At 42.6% G+C, this 22,899-nt stretch overlaps 1 protein-coding gene across 1 annotated transcript in view; it reads right to left on the bottom strand.

Annotated features, from left to right (window-relative positions):
* Positions 1-2,755: 2,755 nt before the first annotated feature.
* LOC120057522 (seizure protein 6 homolog) overlaps positions 2,756-22,899 on the bottom strand; it is a 248,463-nt gene continuing 228,319 nt past the window's right edge. Inside the window, exons 14-20 of the mRNA XM_039006117.1 lie at positions 10,890-11,086; positions 9,746-9,940; positions 4,587-4,778; positions 3,433-3,627; positions 3,276-3,314; positions 3,046-3,154; positions 2,756-2,924 (exon numbers count right to left, since the gene is read on the bottom strand). Coding sequence (XP_038862045.1) covers positions 2,756-2,924; positions 3,046-3,154; positions 3,276-3,314; positions 3,433-3,627; positions 4,587-4,778; positions 9,746-9,940; positions 10,890-11,086 — 1,096 coding nt within the window. The remainder of the gene's footprint in view (positions 2,925-3,045; positions 3,155-3,275; positions 3,315-3,432; positions 3,628-4,586; positions 4,779-9,745; positions 9,941-10,889; positions 11,087-22,899) is intronic.

The following is a 22,899-nucleotide window of genomic DNA, read 5'->3' as shown; positions in this document are numbered from 1 at the left end:
ATATATAGACTGGATGGTTGAATTATAGTAGCAAAATTGGAAAATACAAATGTTCACTCAGAGTAAATGTGAAATTGATATTTGGACAATGTTCAAACAACTTTGGGTCATTTTGTATTTTTTATGTATACTGTATATTTCAAGACCCTTGCCAACGCATAAACCGTACATTCGTTCTTCACATTTCTTATGTAAATCTTAAAACCTAAACCATTTGAACTAAATGTATCCCCCCATAATGTTACCAGTCCTGGGCTCAGTTATGAAATGAAAATGTACAAACACTAAAGAAAGGCCATCTGCGTCAAAGGTCTACAAAAATAACACCATGTTGATCCACCATCTTTGCAGTTTGGGTAGAAGTCCTCTGGAAAGACATATTTACAAAAGCCCACAAAAAGGAGTGAATTAAGAGAAAGAGGAAGGAATAGGAGCTGAAGTCATTGCAGGAAAGATGAGAGGTGCAGAGAGGGTCCCAAAAAGAAACCCCTGAATTCCCCTAGCTGTAAGGTCTTTAAATGGTCACCTCATAATCTCCTTTGCCCTGTAAAGACCAGACAAATACACTCATCAAAGGTTCTTACTAGCCAAAAGCTCTAACTCTGTGTCATAATAACACAGCAGTTTCTCAGTCATTGAAGTTAAAAGGTGAATTATGAAAATGTGACAGAACATGGTCAATGGCCAGAACTGAATCATGCAAATCGTGTAGAAATAAAAAGTAGAAACAACATGATCAGAACAGAAATTATTTAATATTGTTTCAAACTGATTGACAAGAGAGTGCGAGAACATGAAAAAGACAGGACATCAGTGCAACAACAATAATGTAGTAAATTTAAGCTTCACATTTCACTGACACCCCATACTTTACTTTCATTAACAGTGAGATGTTATGTAAAGGTATTTTCTTTTCCAATTGAAGTTAATAGTACATGTTAGAGAGAGAAAGAGAGAGAAATAGAGAGAAGGAGCGATGAAGTGAGGGTCAGGGAGCTGTGTTGTGAGGAACCCCACAAGGTGTTGACTGAAGTGATTGAAGTGTTGACACCAGTTCGGTACAGTGGACAGCTGGCTGGAAGTGGATGCAGTGACAGATGACAGTGGTTGAGGTGTAGTTTAGGTGTGCCCTTTAAGATGGACAGTCGGCATCAGAAGAAGGCCTTACCTCGTTGTTCTTCTGCAGGCAGCCAAGGAGGGACAGACAGACACAGTCATTAGTAATCACAGAACGCCTGCCGGGGCTGATGGGAAGAAGAGGTGGAGGAGGAGAGTGTGGTCCAGTCAAAATGGAGTCCAGAACATGAAAGTAAAGAATGAGAGAGACACAGCATCCGCTCAAGTCACACAGCACAGTGACTAATAGGACATTCCCCCACAAAATATTTTGAATCAAGGGCATGATTCAGGTCAGATGGTTTATCAAGCACAAAGTTGCTGTAGTTTAGGAGAATGATATGCATCACTAACATTTGTAACAGAGATGATGAATAGTTTAACATAACACAATAATAGACATGGCAGCATTATGTTGCTTGAACAATGTGCCTGTGACATCGCACAACAAATCCAACACTCACATTAAATAAAACGAATACATTTAAATAACCTGACAAATACATGTAACTGATATATTTGTACACAAAGCTATATAGATATAAATGACTTATGGACAAAGGAATATGTAAGACAAGTACAAGAATTCCTGACAAGCTAAATGTCAAATCTAAGGATTTTGGTTGTTATTTTAAGTGCTCTGAAATGTTGTGTGCAGCACATAAAAGTAATGTCAATACTAAGTGTAGATGTAAATACGGTCTATTATTGTACATTAACATTTGTTATAGCCTATGTGATTCAATAACAATCATTTATAATAGGGTCCAGGGGTGCAACTTTCACTGGGGACGGTTGGGAACGGGGGGGGGGCATATCCCCCCCCCCACATTCTGAAATATAATTTTTGGCCCCCCCCAGTTTTATCATTGGAATGTGATACAAAACAATGCAAAGATGTGTTTCAGGACCATGCGGACATCTCCGAGCAGTCGGGTAGGCTGTTTGGAGTGTTTATCCGACTGGATAAAAAAAACTTATAACACAAAATAATAATAAATATGTCCCCCCCACTTCTAAAACCAAAGTTGCGCCCCTGATAGGGCCCATAAATGCACACTTTTCAAAAGCAATTCAAACTAATTAATGGATAAGACTCAATGAATGCACAACTCAATCCCATGTGAATGACATAATGATGACACAAAGATGGAGGAGCTTTAAAGTGTCTTTGAAGTTGACATAAAGCATTTTTGTTCAAGCTTTTTCACCTTCATGCAGTAAAATATTACATTCATCTATCCAGAAGCATAGTCCGAACAGAAGCACTGTGCAAAGCTCAAAATGGATCCTACAGAGGTCATCATAAATGGAAACGCATATGTGTAGTGTACTACATCTGTCCCTTATCCAATCCACTGATTGAGTGCTTGTACAGTCCTATTGATCCACTGAAAATGCATTTGATACTCATGCAAAAACACATCTTTTTATAAAGCTTTAAAGCTAAGTAAACTGTAGGGCTTCCACACTTCAAAGTTGAGAGAGATAATTTGTAGGTGCTTGTCTGCATTCAACACAAGACACCAAATTGAGAGGCACAGCTCAGACCCCCGTGGCTGCGGTGGGAGATGGTGTGAAGAGTGCCCTCAGCTGGTTAAACATGAGATGACAGGCAGACAGATGACAATGAGATGGATCAGGACAGGACTATGGTGTTCTGGGAGTCCACGTCTCGGAGATTCATGTGCATGACATCCATACTTACTCCTGTCTCATAGATTGGGTTATTAAAGGCAGACTCCTCTGTCATGTTGTCATACGGCGGCAAGGATGATGTTGGCATTCTGATGGTCTTCCCCTGAAGTCTGAGGGACAGAGAAACGCAAAGAGTCTCGAAACTGCTCTGAGGCCTTCAACTGAATTACACATATTATCAATTGATGGGTGTTATGCAGTTACTTCCCCTTCTTTCATTCTCATACTCACTTTGCAAAGTAGAGGTAAATCCCCAGGATGACTAGCAGTACAACCGCAGCAGGAATCAGAACAGCAATGACAATGTTGCTTCCTTCCATACCGTAGTCAGGACTAGCAACTGAATAAAAACATAGTATATGCATAACTAGAAATGACCTAAAAACAAGTATAGCATAAGCATATCTTCTATTGGCATCACCATACTTCACACTGTGGTTACAACTAGCTGATATACTTACCATCCAACTTGCGCTCGTTCAAATACTGCGAGGAGGATGCTGGAAAAAAGAAAGATCATTTTCATGTGTACCCTGATAATTTTACACGTCATGGAACTGGGCGTCATAAGTTATTCGAAGTTGAGGCATATGTGTGCTATGGAAGCAGACAGTGTACCGCTACAGGCAGGTGGTGTTCCGCTCCACTGTGACGGGTGTCCAGGGACACAGCGGATGGTGGGCTCCCCCTGCATCTCATAGCCGGTACGACAGGTGAAGCTCAGGGTCTCCCCGGCCTGGTAGAAGGCCTTTTCTAAGCTCTGCACGCTGGTGGACGGGGCGCCAGGGTTCCTGCAGGGCTCGTACCTCTCCGCTGCCAGGACACACACACACACACACACACACACACACACACACACACACACACACACACACACACACACACACACACACACACACACACACACACACACACACACACACACACACACACACACACACACACACACACACACACACACACACACACACCATGGCTGTCACTATGGGTGTGTCAATGTCTCTTAGACAGCAGAGTGCCATTATCAAATGCATAATTTCCAACATAGATACACATACTGCCACCACTTACATCAGGCAGCTACCTCACTTTGTGTTTCCCTCTATGCAAAAGAAATGATGTTTGACACAGGCAGATGTGTCTATCAATAGGCACGATCTCATTGTGCAGATAGTTCCTGACCTGACAACCAGTGTCAGTCCCTCAGCTCATTTCCCCATTGTAATTTACCTGGGACAGTTTCCAGCCTGTCTAATTACTTTGAAACAATGAAGAGACTGTCTTATCACCACTCTGTTTGAACAGCAGGTCCAGCTCTTATTACATAGGCCATATTGATTCTGCACCTGTTCTCTCCAGTTCTCTCCTCAAGTTTCTCCCCTGCTAATTGGCAATACTTGCTGTGTCACGCATCATCTTCCTCTCAATAGATCATTCTCCAACAAGGCTTTTTATCTGAGGCAGGGAGTGAGGAGGATGGAAGGACAGGTCATCAATGCTTTTGGAGGGCTTCTGGAGGTTAGGTGGAAGAAATCAGCATGTCATCTCAGGCTACAACTTTGCAGAACGTACTGAGACCATCCACAAGATCCCCTGGCACAGAGTTCTCTGAGTTATCTCAAGGAATACTGCGGACTCTTGAAAAACAGTGCTGATTGTTAGAGAGGAGGACCATGACGAACCTGGTTGAATAAAATGAACGACACTGTGTGTGTGTGTGTGTGTGTGTGCTCGTACGTGTGTATTTGCTCAGATACAGTTTCCTGACTTACGGTTACACTTGGGAAGCCTCTCACTCCACTTGGGGTTAGCTGTGTCTCTGTTGTAGCAGGTGAGCAGTGTGCTTCCAGACAGGGAGTAGCCCTTATTGCACACATACTGCACCGTTGATCCCACCATGAAGCGGGATCCCGTCAGCACTCTCCGACTGTGCTCCACAGTCCCCGGGTCCGGACATGTCATTACTGATCATACACAGACACACACACACACACACATGCGGAAAACACAGGTAAATGGATAACCACTCCAATGCATAACCACTACAGTACAGTATGTTCACGATCATCATTATTAGTCAAGTCACACCACAGGGCTGGATATTGAAGCCATCCAGGCATAACAGCCCACAGCCCAGGGGACCTCCACACACAGAGAAAAGCACTGGGTCTGCCTGTAACATATGTATCAGAGATGTGCAGATGGATCGATGTCACTAAACACACAGAGACTACTTCCAGTAATGTTACACACTGGAGGATGGGTTTGAAATGTGCCACAAAACAACAAGGAACCCATACAAAATGGAGGTTCTTATAACTGTGGTTTTCATCTGTAATTGACTGTATTTAAATGTAAAGTAAGATTTTAATATTGCTTAGTATGATGTAGGGTTGAATGGCGGGAACCCGGTTACCGAGATTTACCGCCCAAAACGACTCTCTTTTCCCGGGATAAATAACTACGAGAAACCGTTAAATGATAATAAATTATTTATATGAACAGCATGGTGTGAAATGGAACAATTAAATGATTTGCGATGTCTAAATCTGGCTACTCTATGGCCTCTGTATGATGACTCATCAACGCTCAGGGTGCATGTAGACCTACTGTACCTACTGTATCATCTCATCATGGTAACTTGTGTTTTTCTTGTGACAGGTATGTGACAGATAGACTATGCTACAGTAATATAAAGACCGAATGCCTATCTAATTTACCCATCTCCATCTGGCTTTCGGGGTCACCATATTTTTTAATTGTAAAGATATCTTATTTTAAATTGCAGCTGCAGAGTTTTAAAACAGCCTATCATTCGAATATCGTTGCTTTAAATCAGTGCATGCTGAGCACTCGCGCAGTCTTTCTCGCTCTCCTTCAACTCCATTCAAATTGCATCCAAAATAGATAATCCTGTTCTAGATTGATACTATATAGCCCTTTATATAATGTCCGAGCCTACCTCTTTCAGGCAATACATTCAATGCAGTATTAGCCTTATATTTAGCTAATTAATTTATACATAATAAGTTATACATAATAAGTTTCTAACATATAGCCTCTTGCACAATATGCAAGCACCCAGGGGCTCAACCATTCAACCACATTCTGAAATTTCATTTTTGTACCCCCCCCAGTTTAATAATTGGAATGTGATACAAAGCAAGGCAACACGGTCTGGTAGGCTGTTTGGAGTGTTTATCCGACTGGATAAAAAATTAAAATAATAACAATAATTTTTATGTCCCCCCCACTTATAAAACCAAAACTGCGCCGCTGCATGCACCTATGCTCCGCTGGCCTCTCCTTAAAAAAAGCTTCTTAGCTCTTGGAGTCCCATGCAGGGAAAGCTAGACTAGAATAGATGCTGGACATTTTTATTTTATTTTATTTTATTTCTTATAGCAATAGAGTATTTGAAGAGGGACTTAAAGCCTTATTTGGTGAATGTGAAATACAGCAGCCCAATAAACATCCAATGGCTGTAGGCTATAGCAGTTATTTATTCAGACCCACAACCATTCATTCTTTGTGAAGAGAAGTGAAAGGCTTCTGCATCTGTCATTAGAATGATGACGATAAGGACAACAAAACTTATTTCATTTAACTGTTGAAAGCGAGGAAGGAATGAAGCAACAATAGAGAGAGAAAGAGGAGGTAGGCTAATAACATTAGGCGAAATATTATGAAAGGTACAGTTGAAGTCAGAAGTTTACATACACTTAGGTTGGAGTCATTAAAACTTGGTTTTCAATCACTCCACAAATTTCTTTAAAAAAAATTATAGTTTTGTCAAGTCGGTTAGGGCATCTACTTTGTGCATGACACAAATAATTTTTCCAACAATTGTTTACAGACAGATTATTTCACTTATAATTCACTGCATCACAATTCCAGTGGTTCAGAAGTTTACATGCACTAAATTGACTGTGCCTTTAAACAGCTTGGAAAATTCCAGAAAATTATGTCATGGCTTTAGAAGCTTCTGATAGGCTAATTGACATCATTTGAGTCAATTGGAGGTGTACGTGTGGATGTATTTCAAAACCTACCTTCAAACTCAGTGCCTCTTTGCTTGACATCATGGGAAAATCAAAAGAAATCAGCCAAGACCTCAGAAAAAAAATTGTAGACCTCCACAAGTCTGGTTCATCCTTGGGAACAATTTCCAAATGCCTGAAGGTACCACGTTCAGCTGTACAAACAATAATATGCAAGTATAAACACCATGGAACAACGCAGCTGTCATACCGCTCAGGAAGGAGACGCGTTCTGTCTCCTAGAGATGAACGTACTTTGGTGCGAAAAGTGCAAATCAATCCCAGAACAACAGCAAAAGACCTTCTGAAGATGCTGGCGGAAACAGGTACAAAAGTATCTATATCCACAGTAAAACGAGTCCTATATCGACCTAACCTGAAAGGCTTCTCAGCAAGGAAGAAACCACTGCTCCAAAACCACCATAAAAAAGCCAGACTACGGTTTCCAACTGCACATGGGGACAAAGATTGTACTTTTTGGAGAAATGTCCTCTGGACTGATGAAACAGAAATAGAACTGTTTGGCCATAATGACCATTGTTATGTTTGGAGGAAAAAGGGGGATGCTTGCAAGCCGAAGAACACCATCCCAACTGTGAAGCACGGGGGTGGCAGCATCATGTTGTGGGGGTGCCTTGCTGCAGGAGGGACTGGTGCACTTCACAAAATAGATGGCATCATGAGGTAGGACAATTATGTGGATATAATGAAGCAACATCTCAAGACATCAGTCAGGAAGTTAAAGCTTGGTCGCAAATGGGTCTTCCAAATGGACAATGACCCCAAGCATACATCCAAAGTTGTGGCAAAATGGCTTAAGGACAACAAAGTCAAGGTATTGGAGTGGCCATCACGAAGCCCTGACCTCAATCCTATAGAAAATTTGTTGGCAGAACTGAAAAAGCTTGTGTGAGCAAGGAGGACTACAAACCTGACTCAGTTACACCACCTCTGTCAGGAGGAATGGGCCAAAATTCACCCAACTTATTGTGGGAAGCTTGTGGAAGGCTACCCGAAACGTTTGACCCAAGTTAAACAATTTAAAGGCAATGCTACCGAATACTAATTGAGTGTATGTAAACTTCTGACCCACTGGGAATGTGAGGAAACAAATAAAAGCTGAAATAAATTGTTCTCTCTACTATTATTCTGACATCTCACATTCTTAAAATAAAGTGGTGATCCTAACTGACCTAAGCCAGGGAATTTTTACTGGCATTAAATGTCAGGAATTGTGAAAAACTGAGTTTAAATGTATTTGGCTAAGGTGTATGTAAACGTCCGACTTTAACTGTACTTATGCGTTAGCCTACTAATTATACAAATTGCCTTATTATATTTAAAAAATATAATCTAATCCGCTAGCCTATACTTGTAGCTTTGTAGGCCGCATGTGCTGCACCAGAATCGCATGTTCTCTCCCTGCTTTATCATGGTTTGAAGATGCATAATTCCAGTCCATATAAAACAGTATAATACAATACAGTACAGTAATACAGTACACACTCAAAAATATTAGCCTACTGGAGCTAGTTTCATTTATTTACCCAAGAGAGCATATAGCTAGCTACATCTATGGGCTTTTATGTTTTTCTGTCGTGCATAATGTGGAGTAGCCTATATCAGATATGTATTGGACAATGGCACAATCATTTGGGAATTTTTGGGCTTGGGCTTATTAAACGTCGTTAATATATGACTCATCAGACTCAGGTAGCATCAGGTTAGAATTGTCATGCTGATCAAAGCTCTAGTCAAATCCCGACATATTTATATGCTTTATAATGCTTTTGAATGACACTTTCGGATTTGGAGGGAAATACCGGGTTACACGGGAGAAAAGGGATTTATTCTCGAGATTTGTAAAATACTGGGAAAATATTCAACCCTAGCATAGCTGCGGGAAGTAGGTGTGGTGTGTGTGCTGCAGCACCCCCTGAAAAATCATAAGAATCAAACATTTAATAAAATACAAATCACAAAAGTAGTGCACTGGGCCTTTAATAGTCCTGTATTAGCGGACCGATATAGCTGTCAGCGCAGCCAAAAACGTATTTCCACCCCGCCCCAAACTACTTCCAGTGGCTATGAACTCTAGTATGATGTAATTGTCAGATTATTCAAGTCTTGATGAGCTGTATGCAGCATGTTCTCTCACCTGTAGGTGGCAGTTAAACCATTTTAGTTTTATGTTGCTCAGTAGACCCACCCTTCAGCATCAGATTTCAGACAGCAATTAAGTTCACCCTAGTGCTTTAAAGAATGACATTCATAAAATAATGTTCTCACTTAAAATGTCTGGTTAAATGTGGCATGACTATTGCTTTGGTGTAGCAGTGGCTGTAATGCCATGTGATACAAAAACATGTGTAGCCTGACATTGCATTTTGCTCTGGGTTTGATAACACAGTTTATCATCTGTAGGAAGTGTTGATGGAGATTATCCAGGCAATGAGGCAGCTATTTAATGCAGAAATGGGGTTATGTCTGTATTACTGTGTTTCTAGAAGATGGCTGCAGGTATGCTGCTTTAACACAGCAGACTGATACAACATGACACTCGTTACACCATTTTGCTCAGAAGTCAGCACACATTACATGGAATGTCAATCAAAGCACCAGTGACCAGCAGGGTGTAAAAGTGACTCTGACTTGCATGAACAGTTATTCTAGGAACTCGTTGAATCCAGGCTTTCACTATATATGTTTAACCAAATTGTCTCTGGTCTGTTGTCTATCCAAATAAGATACAAAATACTAAACAGAAAATAAGTAGACGTACTGGTACAATCCTGTCTCTTATCTCCTAAACGCTATGGGAGACATTGTTTGTAAGCAGGCAGAGAATCATGGTTAGTTCCACTGTGGGAGCTTGTTATTTCCCAGCTCACCTTTCTCACAGCTAGGCACATCTCCACTCCACGTCAGGTCCCACTGGCACATTAGGATCTCCGAGCCCTGCACCTCGTAACCTGGGTAACACTGGTAGGTGACCACTGTCCCGTGGATCAGGTCCGGGTGGGAGGTACTCTTCCAGCCGTTGGTGATCTCTGGCAGCTCAGAGCATGTATCGTTCCTGGGGACCTCTGTGAGCGAAGAGCCAGGGCAGGATGGAGGGATTTAGAGATGGAGAGAAAGGAGGGATATTAAGAGAGACAGAGATAGAATGAGCAGGGTATGTCGAGATGTTATCCTTGTCAAAAATGTCCCTCAACTGCAAATGGGTTATCCATTAATCTGAACAAGAGATTGCTCTAATAATATAGACTCATCAAATCTAGAAACATGTTGATTTATACACAGCAAGTAAAGCCCAAAATCTATGACTGTACTGATGTGTGTGGTTGATAAAAACAGATAAATGACAATTGAGTTCAGCAGCATAGCAGTGACAGGCACAGGGCATCCTTTGGTGCGTTCTGCATGTGAATTAGGCTCTGGTGTGTGAAGAGAATGTCATCAATTTGCAGTGATTGCACACTGCACTGTGAGCCAGCTAAGGGGAGGACAGTGGGTGGTTTGGCACTGCCCGTTCTGCCCTTTTCTTCTTTCACTATGGCACACACGGCCGGGGGTGCAGCACCCGACAAATACAGCGGCTGTGGACAAAGCAGGCCACATAATTGTGTTTTTGTGTTTGATGTCCCATAATCATATGCACCGGTGGCTGTTCAGAGGGAGAGGACAGCAGATACTGTAAAACACTTTTTCTCTTGTATCATGCCATCTTCTGCACGATAATTCCTTCTATGTAGTATTAATCTCCCTCTCTCACTGGTTGCTACCAGCAGCCTCTTGTTAGAGGATCTATTTTCAGTCAAGGACAAGTTATTATCATTGTTTTCCTGTGATAGTCTACAAAAAGAGAGCACTGTATTCCATGTACTGTACGGACCATTTTGTCACAGCCATGGGAGAATAGAGGTTTTATTGTAATACATTTATAAAAGCCATCTTCCAAGAATCCTTCCATTAAAGAATTTCTCATAAAACAGTGTGCAGGTCCAAAAAAACAGTAGCTTAGTAATGCCTCACCAAAGAAGTGGACCACGAAGCCGTTGCCGTAGCCGTAGATGTTAGTAGCAGGGTCCGACTGGAACTGGATGGTGACATCAGCCATGGAGGTGTAGAGCTTGAAGCGAGACCTGGTGCCACTGTACTGACCCAGGATGTTAGCTGTTAGGTCATCGCCATCGTAGAAGGTCAACAGGTCATTCTTACCCACATTGAGCCTGCAAGGAGAGGGAGAAGCAGCAGTCAGTCAACACATCTGACAAACAGAGAGTATATCTGTATATAAGAACAACAGATTGACAGAGCATGCAGAGCAGAGGAGAGGAATGCTTAATTTCTCAAAAAAAGTGTGGTCTGACCAAAAATTGAGTTTTTCTGTCAAAATTTGACTGCGGAGGGAGGGTGAGAGATGTCTTGCAGGGAAATGTCAGACCTTTGCAGGAAATCTAAATTATGTTTAAGTTGGATGGATCTGATGCGAAATAAACACTAAATAATTCAGCATTAATTTGCCTCTGCTCCCTTTGACTTTCCACAGAGCTCTCTGTCTGTCCGTCCGTCTGTCTGTCTGTCTGTTATTCTCTCTCTCTCTCTCTCTCTCTCTCTCTCTCTCTCTCTCTCTCTCTCTCTCTCTCTCTCTCTCTCTCTCTCTCTCTCTCTCTCTCTCTCTCTCTCTCTCTCTCTCTCTCTCTCTCTCTCTCTCTCTCTCTCTCTCTCTCTCTCTCTCTCTCTCTCTCTCTCTCTCTCTCTCTCTCTCTCTCTCTCTCTCTGTACTGGAATATGTATTTGCTGAAGTGAAAGTATAATGAGAACTCTCAATACCTCATCGCTATTCATCTATTTTAGCCTCATGGGTAAATGAGATGACTGAATAATGGCTGCTGGTTAACTGTTGAGTGGTATTGATAGATGGTTGATAGAGGGAAAGAGCCTCAAACTGGACAGGTCCAAGACAGTAAAAAGGGCCACATGTTTGAGAGAATAAGATAAACAGTTAGACTATTATTCATACTAACAAAAAGAAAACTGCATCATAATAAGAAAATAAATTGAACAATAGAAAAGCAGGCCAGACGCTGAAGGAGGATGGAAGCCAACTAATCAGGTCATTGAATACATAAATACTGTCATTATATCAGTGGCAGGAATCAGCCCTGTTTCCCATGGTCATTGCTGCAATGTATCAACATAATAACAGACATAAAGCCAGTCACATCTTGACTTGGGAGCTCAGCTGCCTCTGCCTAACTTCTGAATGCATTAACCTTTCCAAACAGAGAACTTAGACTCATTGCCCTCTCTCTTTCCGGAGCAAGAGCAAAGCTTGACCTTTATTCATAGAATAAATAATGGAAAAATAAGCAGTGAAAAACTCTAGTCCCCCATAGATGATAAGCAGCGAAAAACTCTAGTCCCCCATAGATGATAAGCAGCGAAAAACTCTAGTCCCCCATAGATGATAAGCAGCGAAAAACTCTAGTCCCCCCAAAGAGATAGCTCCTCTGTTCAGTGTGCACCTTGGAGCATGTGTCAGAATAGCTTTGCAGATGTCTGTGCCCACGGATGGGGCATGTTAATATTCACAGCCTGTGTGTAGGAGAGCACTTAAGAACAATAAAGGAGGGGGCTCCGTTCTCCAGACAGCCATGGGTAAGAGCAATCCTCTTGTACCTATCAATCACCTGTCTCCTGCATCCGCTACCAGATTTATTCTGCATCCAGATTGCATTTACATGATTGAGTGCACATGACTTTTTTAAGGATGGGCACCCACAGGACTGACTTTTAAATGGTCATTAGGACCCCCCCTCCCTTCACGCAGATTAATCCTGCCTGATTGCTCTGCCTGCAAATCTGTTTCTCAGAAGCCATGGGTGGGCGCGGCCCGCCCAGCTTGCCTCACTTCTGCTCTGCCCCCCCCCCCCCCCTCTTTCTTTCGCTCTGCCTCTGCTATCCTTCATACGTCCTTGAAGGTGAAGACCAGCACTTTACTGTGTGTCTGTGTGTGCGTGTTGATGGATTGTGGCAGACCATTTCAATCCGCTGCTTAAACTTAAGCAGCTCTTATTAAACAGGCCCTGATGTTAGCGAGGTGGTAGGCAGACATTAGCAGAAAGGCAGCCCATGCCACCACGTGTCTACCCAATGTGCCTGTGGACAGATTTGGGCTTAACTAACTCGGGGCTACAACTCCAGAATACAAATCAGGGTTGGCAAAGACGGCGATGAGAGCCAAACGAGGTGAAGCCTGACAAATACTCCCTCTAGTCTGCAGGACGGGCAAGAAATCAAATTAGACCTCCATTTTCCCACTAAAACCCTGGAGCGAGACACTCCAACACAAACGCCTGTAGGATGGATAGGAATGACAGGCTGTGCAATAGACAGGTTTGACATGGATCAACTGCCTGATTAGCCAGTGTTTAAGTCCACTGATCCAAATCCTCATGGGGAAACAACATCATGCACCAACCAACATGGAGACAATTACACATGCACCTTGAATGGTGTTGGTCCCGAAGCTGACAGACCCCATGTTGCACTGTCAGCTCCACAAGCAGAAGTAGATGCATGAAGATGGACAGCCAGAGAGTGATGGGATGTGATGCTATGCTGTCAACAACACATTGTTGAGGTTGCGCCACGGGCAATTATGGAGTAAGCCTGTGGGCAGCTGTTGCTGTAGCTCCCCTGAAATGTCGGACACTTACAAGCACACACACATGCCCACACACATGCCCACACACATGCCCACACACATGCCCACACACACACACACACACACACACACACACACACACACACACACACACACACACACACACACACACACACACACACACACACACACACACACACGCACACACACAGACACGCACACGCACACACGCACACACACATGCACACACACACTTTCGCTAATTTCAAACACGTGTACAGGTAATTGTGATTGCTCTCAGGGATTGAATGCTGGCATGCTACCCAGCCAGCAGCGTCCAGTAAAGAGTGTTGAAATTGTCTCTAGAAGTATCTGTGGATCCATGGAGTAGCTCTCTCAGTGGAAGTGTCTAGTCTTGTGAGACTAAGGAAGGCTGTGTGCTGCGCTGGCCCCGTTGCACGCTGGCGCTAGGGCACTGGGCTGAGAGACTGGGACACTTTCTGAGCAGAGAGCTAGCACGCACCCTTTCCATTGTTAGTTCCTGTCTCAGACTTAATGGAGAAACCGGTCATGGCTGGCAGAGCCTGCTTGGCTGTTCCGGACACGGTGAACACTTCTGAGATGGTAGGTAGACACAGCACAATTCAATCTCTTCACTCCCACCCCGGCTTTACCAGGACTTTAGTTCTTTCAAAACAATTAAGCAGAATGAGGTTTTCCCGTTTGTTTAGCTTTCTCTTTTTAATTAGAAAGTTAAGTATTTGTTTTTAAAGGCCAGGGCTTTGGCTTGGTGCCCGGGTTAGGGAGCTTTTGAAAAATGTCTTATTAATGACAATCCTGCCAAATCCCTGTGCCCCTGGGTTCATCGCTCACACCACACTGCCTTGCGCACAGGCACCCTGCCAGCCTGGAGAGGAAGAGGGGAGGGAAGAGGGGAGGGAAGAGGGGAGGGAAGAGGTGAAGGGAGAAGAGGTGAAGAGACATTCTTCATCTCTTCTTCTTTTTCCCACCATCAGCCTAGATACATCTCTCTATGATGACTATAACTTATTGCACTGACAGTTGGAAAACGGATGTATAAGCCAGTTATTGTCGTCAGTATTAAACATGTAATTCCCAGAGCTTCCACCTTCTGGACCCAAGGTGCCCTGAGAGCCAGAGTTCTGCTTCTGTTACTGTTACCAGAGAGAGAGCCACTCTGGGTCTTACAAATTGAAATACTGTTCCTGCATAGCAGAGCCAACACAGAAGATCTAATTGGAAGAGATAAACCAAGTGTTTGTCGGAGTGACAGTAGGTAGCTAGCTGCAGTATGGATGGAGGTTGTTACAACACTTACATCTTCACCTGGCCTCTAACCTAGACATGCCTAGACATGCCATTCTGTACCCAGCGGTGTGAGTCACAGGCAGGTGTGCATGACTGTCACCTGTGCTGCCGCCTGCCCGTGCCCCAAGTGTGCTGTCTTAATGAGAAGTGAGCCAGCCCTCCTAGTTTGGCCTAAATTAATTAATCAGTCCTCATTATGCACACTGTTCCTCAGTAATTGCGAGTACAGGCACAGTGATGAATGATAGTAGAAGAGTGAAAGCATTCTCATTAACGGGGGAAAAGTGTTTGACCACCCTTATAATGAGGCCTCTCCCTTCCTGCTACACACACAGGTGCCCACACTCACTTACATACGCTCTCTCTCCTCCTCCTCTCTCCCGACCCCCACTTTCTCTCTCTCTACCCTCATCTCTCCCCACCCCCACTTTCTCTCTCTCTCTCTCCCCTCCTTTCTCCCAACCCCCTCTTTCTCTCTATTTCTCTCTCTCTCTTCCTCTGAATCTCTAAAACAGTGAGCGTTTCTCTCTATTTCTCTCTCTCTCTTCCTCTGAATCTCTAAAACAGTGAGCGCACTGGGACTCCCTGAACGAGACAAGAGCAGCGGACTCATTTCAGATAAATGGCCAACAGCGTGGTGGTGGGGTCTTGCAGGGTCAAGAAAGCAGTGGGTTTTTGCCATGTAGGCTATGCCTGACTAAGTTGGAGCTTAGCTGGAGTTGCGTAGGGCAGGATCAATTTAATGGAAGGTTATGTGGCAAAGAATGATACTGATATTCAAGACCCAGGGAACTTCATCAGTCAGTAAACTCTCTGTAAAGATTCTCACATCCTTATTCAAACAAAATAATTAGTGAATTTTTTCAATGCTCTAAAACAGTACCTTAGCCAGACGCCATCAAATGTTTTCAGATGCATCAGTTGCTTTTCTACTGTTTGAGGTGCTCACGAGTTGCATTGACCCCTAACTAAACTATCTGAAATGTGATTTAAACCCCCAAGCCCCTCAATTAAACCCCTGTGTGTCATTGGCACACCCTGCCGCTATCATTCCCCTCCATCTGTGGCTCTCATTTGATGTGCCTCACTGATAATGTTCCATATACCAGTTGACAAATTGGAGAGTTTTGGTTCTGTGAAGGGCTGTGAGGGGCGTGAGGTTCACTCTGCCCAACAGGGAGGATGCTGGGTAAGACTGATCCTGAGAGGAGGAGGCCACGGTCCTTCCATCTGTTTCACCTCTCTATCAGCTCTCTCTCTCTCTCTCTCTCTCTCTCTCTGTCTCTCTTTGAGGAAACCTCAGGGACCAGCGTTCTGTTTTTAACCAGTTTTCAACATCTTTCAATAAAATTTTCACTCACTAAATAAGAATATGTAGTTGAATCAAGTTTCAATGTCACATGCACAAGTACAGTGAAATGCCTTTCTTGCAAGCTCTAAACCCAACAATGCAGCAATCAACATCAATTTGAAAGGTAAAACACAATCAAGCTCACAGAACAGGACTACCGAGTGCTGAAGCACATAGCGTGTAAAAAACGTTGGTTGCAACACTCACTACCGAGTTCCAAACTGCCTCTGGAAACAACGTCAGCACAAGAACTGTTCATCGGGAGCTTCATGAAATGGATTTCCATTTTGTTTGGGGAAGGCCATTTCCTGTTTCAGCATGACAATATCCCCGTGCCCAAAGCGAGATCCATACAGAAATGGCCTTTTGAGATTGGTATGGAAGAACTTGACTGGCCTGCACAGGGCCCTGACCTCAACCCCATCGAACACCTTTGGAATGAATTGGAACGCCGACCGCAAGCCAGGCCTAATCGCCCAACATCAGCGCCCGACCTCACTAATGCTCTTGCTGCTGAATGTAAGCAAGTCCCTGCAGCAATGTTCCAACATCTAGTGGAAAGCCTTCCCAGAAGAGTGGAGGCTGTTATAGCAGCAACAGGGGGGGGGGGGGGGGGGGGGGGGGCAACTCCATATTAATGCCCATGATTTTGGAATGAGATATTCGACGAGCAGGTGTCCACATGCATAGAGTATGTATAGGAGCCCCGCCGATGTGGGTGGGGACGTGCTCGCCCCCCCATTTCCTGTTGTCCATGATTAGCTCATTGGTCTTACTGACGTTGAGGTTAGTGGTTGTTGTCCCAGCACCACACTGCCAGGTCTCTGACCTCCTCCCTGTAGACTGTCTCATTGTCACCGGTGATCAGGCCTGCCACTGTAGTGTCATCAGCAAACTTGATGATGGTGTTGGAGTCGTACATGGATGTACAGTCTGGGTGAACAGGGAGTGCAGGGGGGAACAAGCACACACCCCTGTGGGAGCGGTGATGTTGCCTAGCCCCACCATCTGGGGTCGGCCATCAGGAAGTCCTGGATCCAGTTGCAAAGGGAGGTGTTCAACACAATGGTGTTGAACACTGAGCTGTAGTCAATTAACAGCATTCTCATATAGGTATTCCTCTTATCTAGGTGGGTGAGGGCAGTGTGGAGTGCAATTGAGATTGCGTTGTCTATGGATCTGTTGGTGTGGTATGCGAATTGGAGTGGGTCTAGGGTGTCTGGGATGATGGAGTTGGGCAGTAGTCATTGTGGCATGAAGCCTTAGAGTTCTTAAGAACAGAAATGGTGGTAGTACAGACTGAGACAATGAGAGGTTGAAAATTACAGTGAATTTGCCTGCCAGCTGATCTGTGCGTGCTCTGAGAACGCGCCCTGGAATACTGTCCGGCCCCACGGCCTTGCAGATGTTGACCTGATTATAGACCTTACTCACGTCGGCCTCGGGGAACAGATCAGCCAGTCCTCTGGGTTCGTAGGGGCCCTCACGCACAGCAGGGTGTTGCTATTGTCAAAGTGTGCATAAAATGCATTGAGTTTGTCTGGTAGAGAGGCATCGTTGGGAATGTCACGGCTAGATCTGCCTTTGTAATCCATAATGGACCGTAGCCTCTGCCACATGCGGAGGGCGTCGGAGTCTGTGTATTATGATTCCACCTTAGTCCTATATTTTCCTTTTGCTCGTTTGTTGACTTTGTTGGCGGAGGTCATAGCGGGACGTCTTGTACTTGTTCCAACATTGGGAGTGACATGTCATCTATTACCCTAATGATATAACATAATGATGGAACAATGGATAGGCGATAACAACCGAGCAGATATCAATCAGGAAAGGAAATGACTGTATATCTGCCTGAGTAATCTGCTGACGACAGGCAGGCACTGCAGCAGCCCATTCATGTGTTTGAGTAGGGACTTGACTTCATGTCCTCCGTGTTTGCAGTGATTCAACCCTGTGAAGAACATGAAGTATTCCTCCATGCTTAACGTTAACCTTTCAAAGCTTTTGCCTCTGCTACTGCTTCAGGCAAAAACATGCTTCACATCTGATGAGAAGAAATATGTACAGTATACAATCTCATGGGAGTTAAACTGCTATATACTCTGTGTACTGCATGCACTGTAAAAAATATAAATAAAATACACAAATCTAGTTGTTTCAACAAATTATTATTAAGTAACTGGTTCCACAGCCTTTTTTTGGTTAACTTAACTTTTCAGTCAGTGTTACCGGTACTTAACATTTTTTGTTGGCCCAAACCTCGCTCCAACATGAGAAAGCGTATGCAAAAATTATGTGTTTTTGCAATTTGTCTCATATGTTAATTCAACTACAAATTATTATTTTGCCATCTTACCTAAAAACAAGCTGCGGAAGTACTATTTAACACTCATTGACTGTGCATGTTAATTTATAGAGCAGTTTTTATTCAACAGGTCCTGACCTGGGATTTGAACTTACAACCTCTTGGTTCATGCCATGCCTATCGTCCTGCTATGCCACCATGTCTGTGCCAATTATCAGTCAATCTAATTGATTTGATTTACTTATTTCAGCAATTTTAGGTTTTTCTGTATAGTTGTCTAATGTTGGTGGGGAATATAACTATATTTTCATGTTACTCCTTAATCACTATGATAAATAAAATAGTTTTCTCGAGTGTATTTTTAACAGAGCTCAGATTTACTTTGAAGTGCAAAGTGTAGTAATACAGGTGAAATGAGTCATTGACCTGGACATGGTGGTGTAGCAGGATGATTGGAATACTGTGACGCAAGAGGTTATGTGTTCAAATCCCAGGTGAGGAAATGTTGATTAGTAATTAATGTATGAATGAAAATGTACAATCAAATAAATATTTAGTGGTCACATGAGTCAAATACAACAGGTGTGGACTTTACAGTGAAATGCTTACTTACGAGCCCATTCTCAACAGCTAAAAAGTAAGACAAATATTTGCTTAAGGAAATAGTAACACAATAAAAACAATAACGAGGCTATATACAAGGAGTACCAGTACCGAGTCAATGTGCAGGGGTACGATGTAATTGAGGTAGTACAGTATGGACATGTGGGTAGGGGTAAAGAGACTTGGCAATCAGGATATATACTAAACAGAGTTGCAGCAGCACGTGTAAAGTGTGAGTGTGTTTGTGTGGTGTCAATGTGTGTGTGAGCGTATGTAGTGTGTCTGTGTAAATGTGTGTGTGTTGCAGAGTTAGTGTAGTATGTGTGAGTGTGCATAGAGCCAGTGTAAGGGAGTCAGTGCAAATCAATTAAGATAAATACATAATAAATGGGGTCAATGTAAATAGTAGGGTAGCCATTTGACTAACTGTTCAGCAGTCTTATGGCTTGGGGGTATGTATGTGTGCCAAATATGTAAGTTGAAAACAATGTATGTTAAAAGCACTGTGTGTGTAACTAGTTCCACAGCCTTTTGTTTTAGGTAAGATGCCAAAATAATAATTTTTAGTTGAATGAACATATGAGACAAATTGAGCAAAAACATCATTTTAAGTTGACTGCATTTTATCTGTTTTCTCACATTGTGTCCAACAAAAAATGTTAAGTTTATGTAACTAAAATAAAAAGAGTAAATAAAAGTAAATAAAGTAAATAAAAAAAGTAATAAGAGTAAATAAAAAAAGTCTGTGGAACCAGTTATTTAATTATATTTAGTTGAAACAACTAGAGTGTGGCGCTAGCATATGAAACCCATACTAAACATTACACATGCACGTGCACACACACACACACAGTGTATACAGTATAAACATTGGGGCCATCTGAGACTCCCTTCTGGAAGATGAGTGAGGCAGGCTCTCTGATCAGGTCCAACTAAACTGGTCCATCCCCTTGGGAAAGCTCTGAAGAGACAGCAGAGGAAGATGTACAGAGCACCAGAGACTATTGGAGGGGCCCAGGCCTATTGAAAGTGCTGCAAGTGTGTGTGTGTGTGTGTGTGTGTGTGTGTGTGTGTGTGTGTGTGTGTGTGTGTGTGTGTGTGTGTGTGTGTGTGTGTGTGTGTGTGTGTGTGTGTGTGTGTGTGTGTGTGTGTGTGTGTGTGTGAGTGAGTGTGTATGTGTGTGTGTGTGTGTGTTTAAGTGGTGAATTAACATTGTTGAGAGGGCTGGGTAAGTGGCTCAGAGTGGTTTCACTGCCAGAGCATATTCATTTCAAAGCCACACTGAGACACACACTAGGGAAAGGGAGAGCATGGAGGCTTAGTGGCTAATCTGGTCAGAGAGTGTGCTGGAAGCTGTGCGGAATATTCAATACACTGGACGAAAACATAGATTTCAACATCAGTAGCAATGCTCTCCCTTTAGGATAGTTCTACAATCTGAGATTTTACCTTGTGTACTTGCAGCATCCTTTTGCCTGTGTTTGAGTGTGTGTCCATGAGTGTGCACGTTTTTGTGTGCGAGTAAAAAAGACTCAGTAGCAGGACTTGACATCTACTCTTTATGTTTTTCATAAAAGAAGAAAAGCAAGTTGTGACCTTAAATGACATAAGGTTGGCTTGAACTGCATCCAGCAGTGTTTGGTTTCACATTGGTTCTGGGAACGAAGCCATTAGCTTCCTGACCGGTAAAACAGAAACGTTTTTAAACGTTCTGAAAACGGAAGTGGAAATTTCGCCTGTTCTGTGAACGTTTCATTTTATGTTGCAGGGAGATTCTGAAAACATTTTACTCCAGGCTTCCTGGATGGTTTTATCAACGCTCTGAAAACCAACATTTTAGGTCATTTTGAGTAAAAAAAATAAATAACTTCCTTAAAACTTTCACAAAAATTTTCAAAAATACTTTTAGGAAGACTACTGGCTTATTTTGGGTTAACGTTTTTGAACTCCAAGAACTGATAGAACACATGAAAACACCATTTTTTTTTGGTAACACGACATCACAGATTCAAACCTATAATCTTCTGTTCTCTATCCATGGAATTACTCCACTGCGCCACCAGAATGGAGCTAGTGTTTTTTTTACACATACAAACCTGATTATTTTAGTCTATTCAAACAGACCCCATTTCTAAGGAAACAAACACTCATTAAGATCAGCTGTGGCCAATTAGTGGATGAGGCCAACACACCTGAACAAACAGACGATAGAGTTTTGTTGACGCTGAGAATGGAATGTATTTGTGGAATGTATTTTCTGAACATTACTAAAGTTTTCTTGTGGTGTTTATGGAAAGTTTTCTTAATGTTTTCGGAACAATTTGAGAACATTACTTTAAAACCTGTTGAGGACAGAGGGCGCTGTTTTCACTTTGGGGGAAAATCGTGCCCAATTTAAACGGCCTCGTACTCAATTCTTGCTCGTACAATATGCATATTATTATTACTATTGGATAGAAAACACTCTCTAGTTTCTAAAACCGTTTGAATTATATCTGTGAGTAAAACAGAACTCATTTGGCACAAACTTCCTGACCAGGAAGTGGAAAGTCTGAAAACTATGCTCTGTTCTAGGTCCTGCCTATAAATGGGCATGATACGTATTAGTATACATGCACGTCATACACCTTCCCCTAGATGTCAAGAGGCAGTGAGAGAAGAAATTGAGTTTTTATCTTGGTCTGAGTTGGAATAAATCCTCTTGGAATGACGTGTCACCCATTTCCTGTTTTCAGGAAGGCGCGAGAAGGAACCGGGGATTGCCTTCTGATAAGCTGTCGTTATAGGCGACTACTATCTCCGGCTTTGATTTTATTTGATACATGTGACAATATCATCGTAAAGTATGTTTTTTCAATATAGTTTTATTAGACTATTGAAATTTATTCGGGACGTTAGGCGTGTTGCGTTGTGTGCCTTTGTTCAGGAAGGAGAGCTTCGCGCCACTTGGCTAGTGCGCTTGCTAATTCGAGAGGGAAAAAGGACGTTCTAAATCCAAACAACGATTGTTCTTGACAAAGGACCTCTTGTACAACATTCTGATGGAAGCTCATCAAAAGTAGGACCCATTTTATGATGCTATTTCATATATCTGTCGAACTGTGTACTATTAGTTTTGCGCCCAGGTTTTGGGCACTCGCTCGCCATAACGTAAGCCTTATGTCGTAATGAAGTTATTTTTAGAATTCTAACACGGCGATTGCATTAAGAACTAGTGTATCTATCATTTCCTATACAACATGTATTTTTTAGTTATGTTTATGAATAGCTATTTGGTCAGAATATGTGTGTCAGAAAAAGTGTCAGAAAAATATCCGGACGTTGTGGGAAAAAGTAGCTACGTTAGCACAATGTATAACCACTGATTTCAGCTCTAAATATGCACATTTTCGAACAAAACATAAGTGTATGTATAACCTGATGTTATAGGACTGTCATCTGATGAAGCATATCAAGGTTAGTCAAAAATTATATATCTTTTGCTGGTTTGTTACGATCGCTAACTTTTGCTGCTGGGAAATGGCTTGTGTTTCTGGCTATTGTGGTAAGCTAATATAACGCTATATTGTGTTTTCGCTGTAAAACACTTAATAAATCGGAAATATTGTCTGGAATCACAAGATGCCTGTCTTTCATTTGCTGTACACTATGTATTTTTCAGAAATGTTTTATGATGAGTATTTAGGTATTTGACGTTGGTGTCTGTAATTATTCTGTCTGCTTTCGGTGCAATTTCTGATTGTAGCTGCAATGTAAACTATGATTTATACCTGAAATATGCACA

This window comes from Salvelinus namaycush, chromosome 12 (assembly GCF_016432855.1).
Source record: "Salvelinus namaycush isolate Seneca chromosome 12, SaNama_1.0, whole genome shotgun sequence".
NCBI lineage: Eukaryota > Metazoa > Chordata > Actinopteri > Salmoniformes > Salmonidae > Salvelinus > Salvelinus namaycush.
The sequence above is the reverse complement of the archived record's forward strand: the minus strand, read 5'-3'. Positions and strand labels throughout refer to the sequence as shown.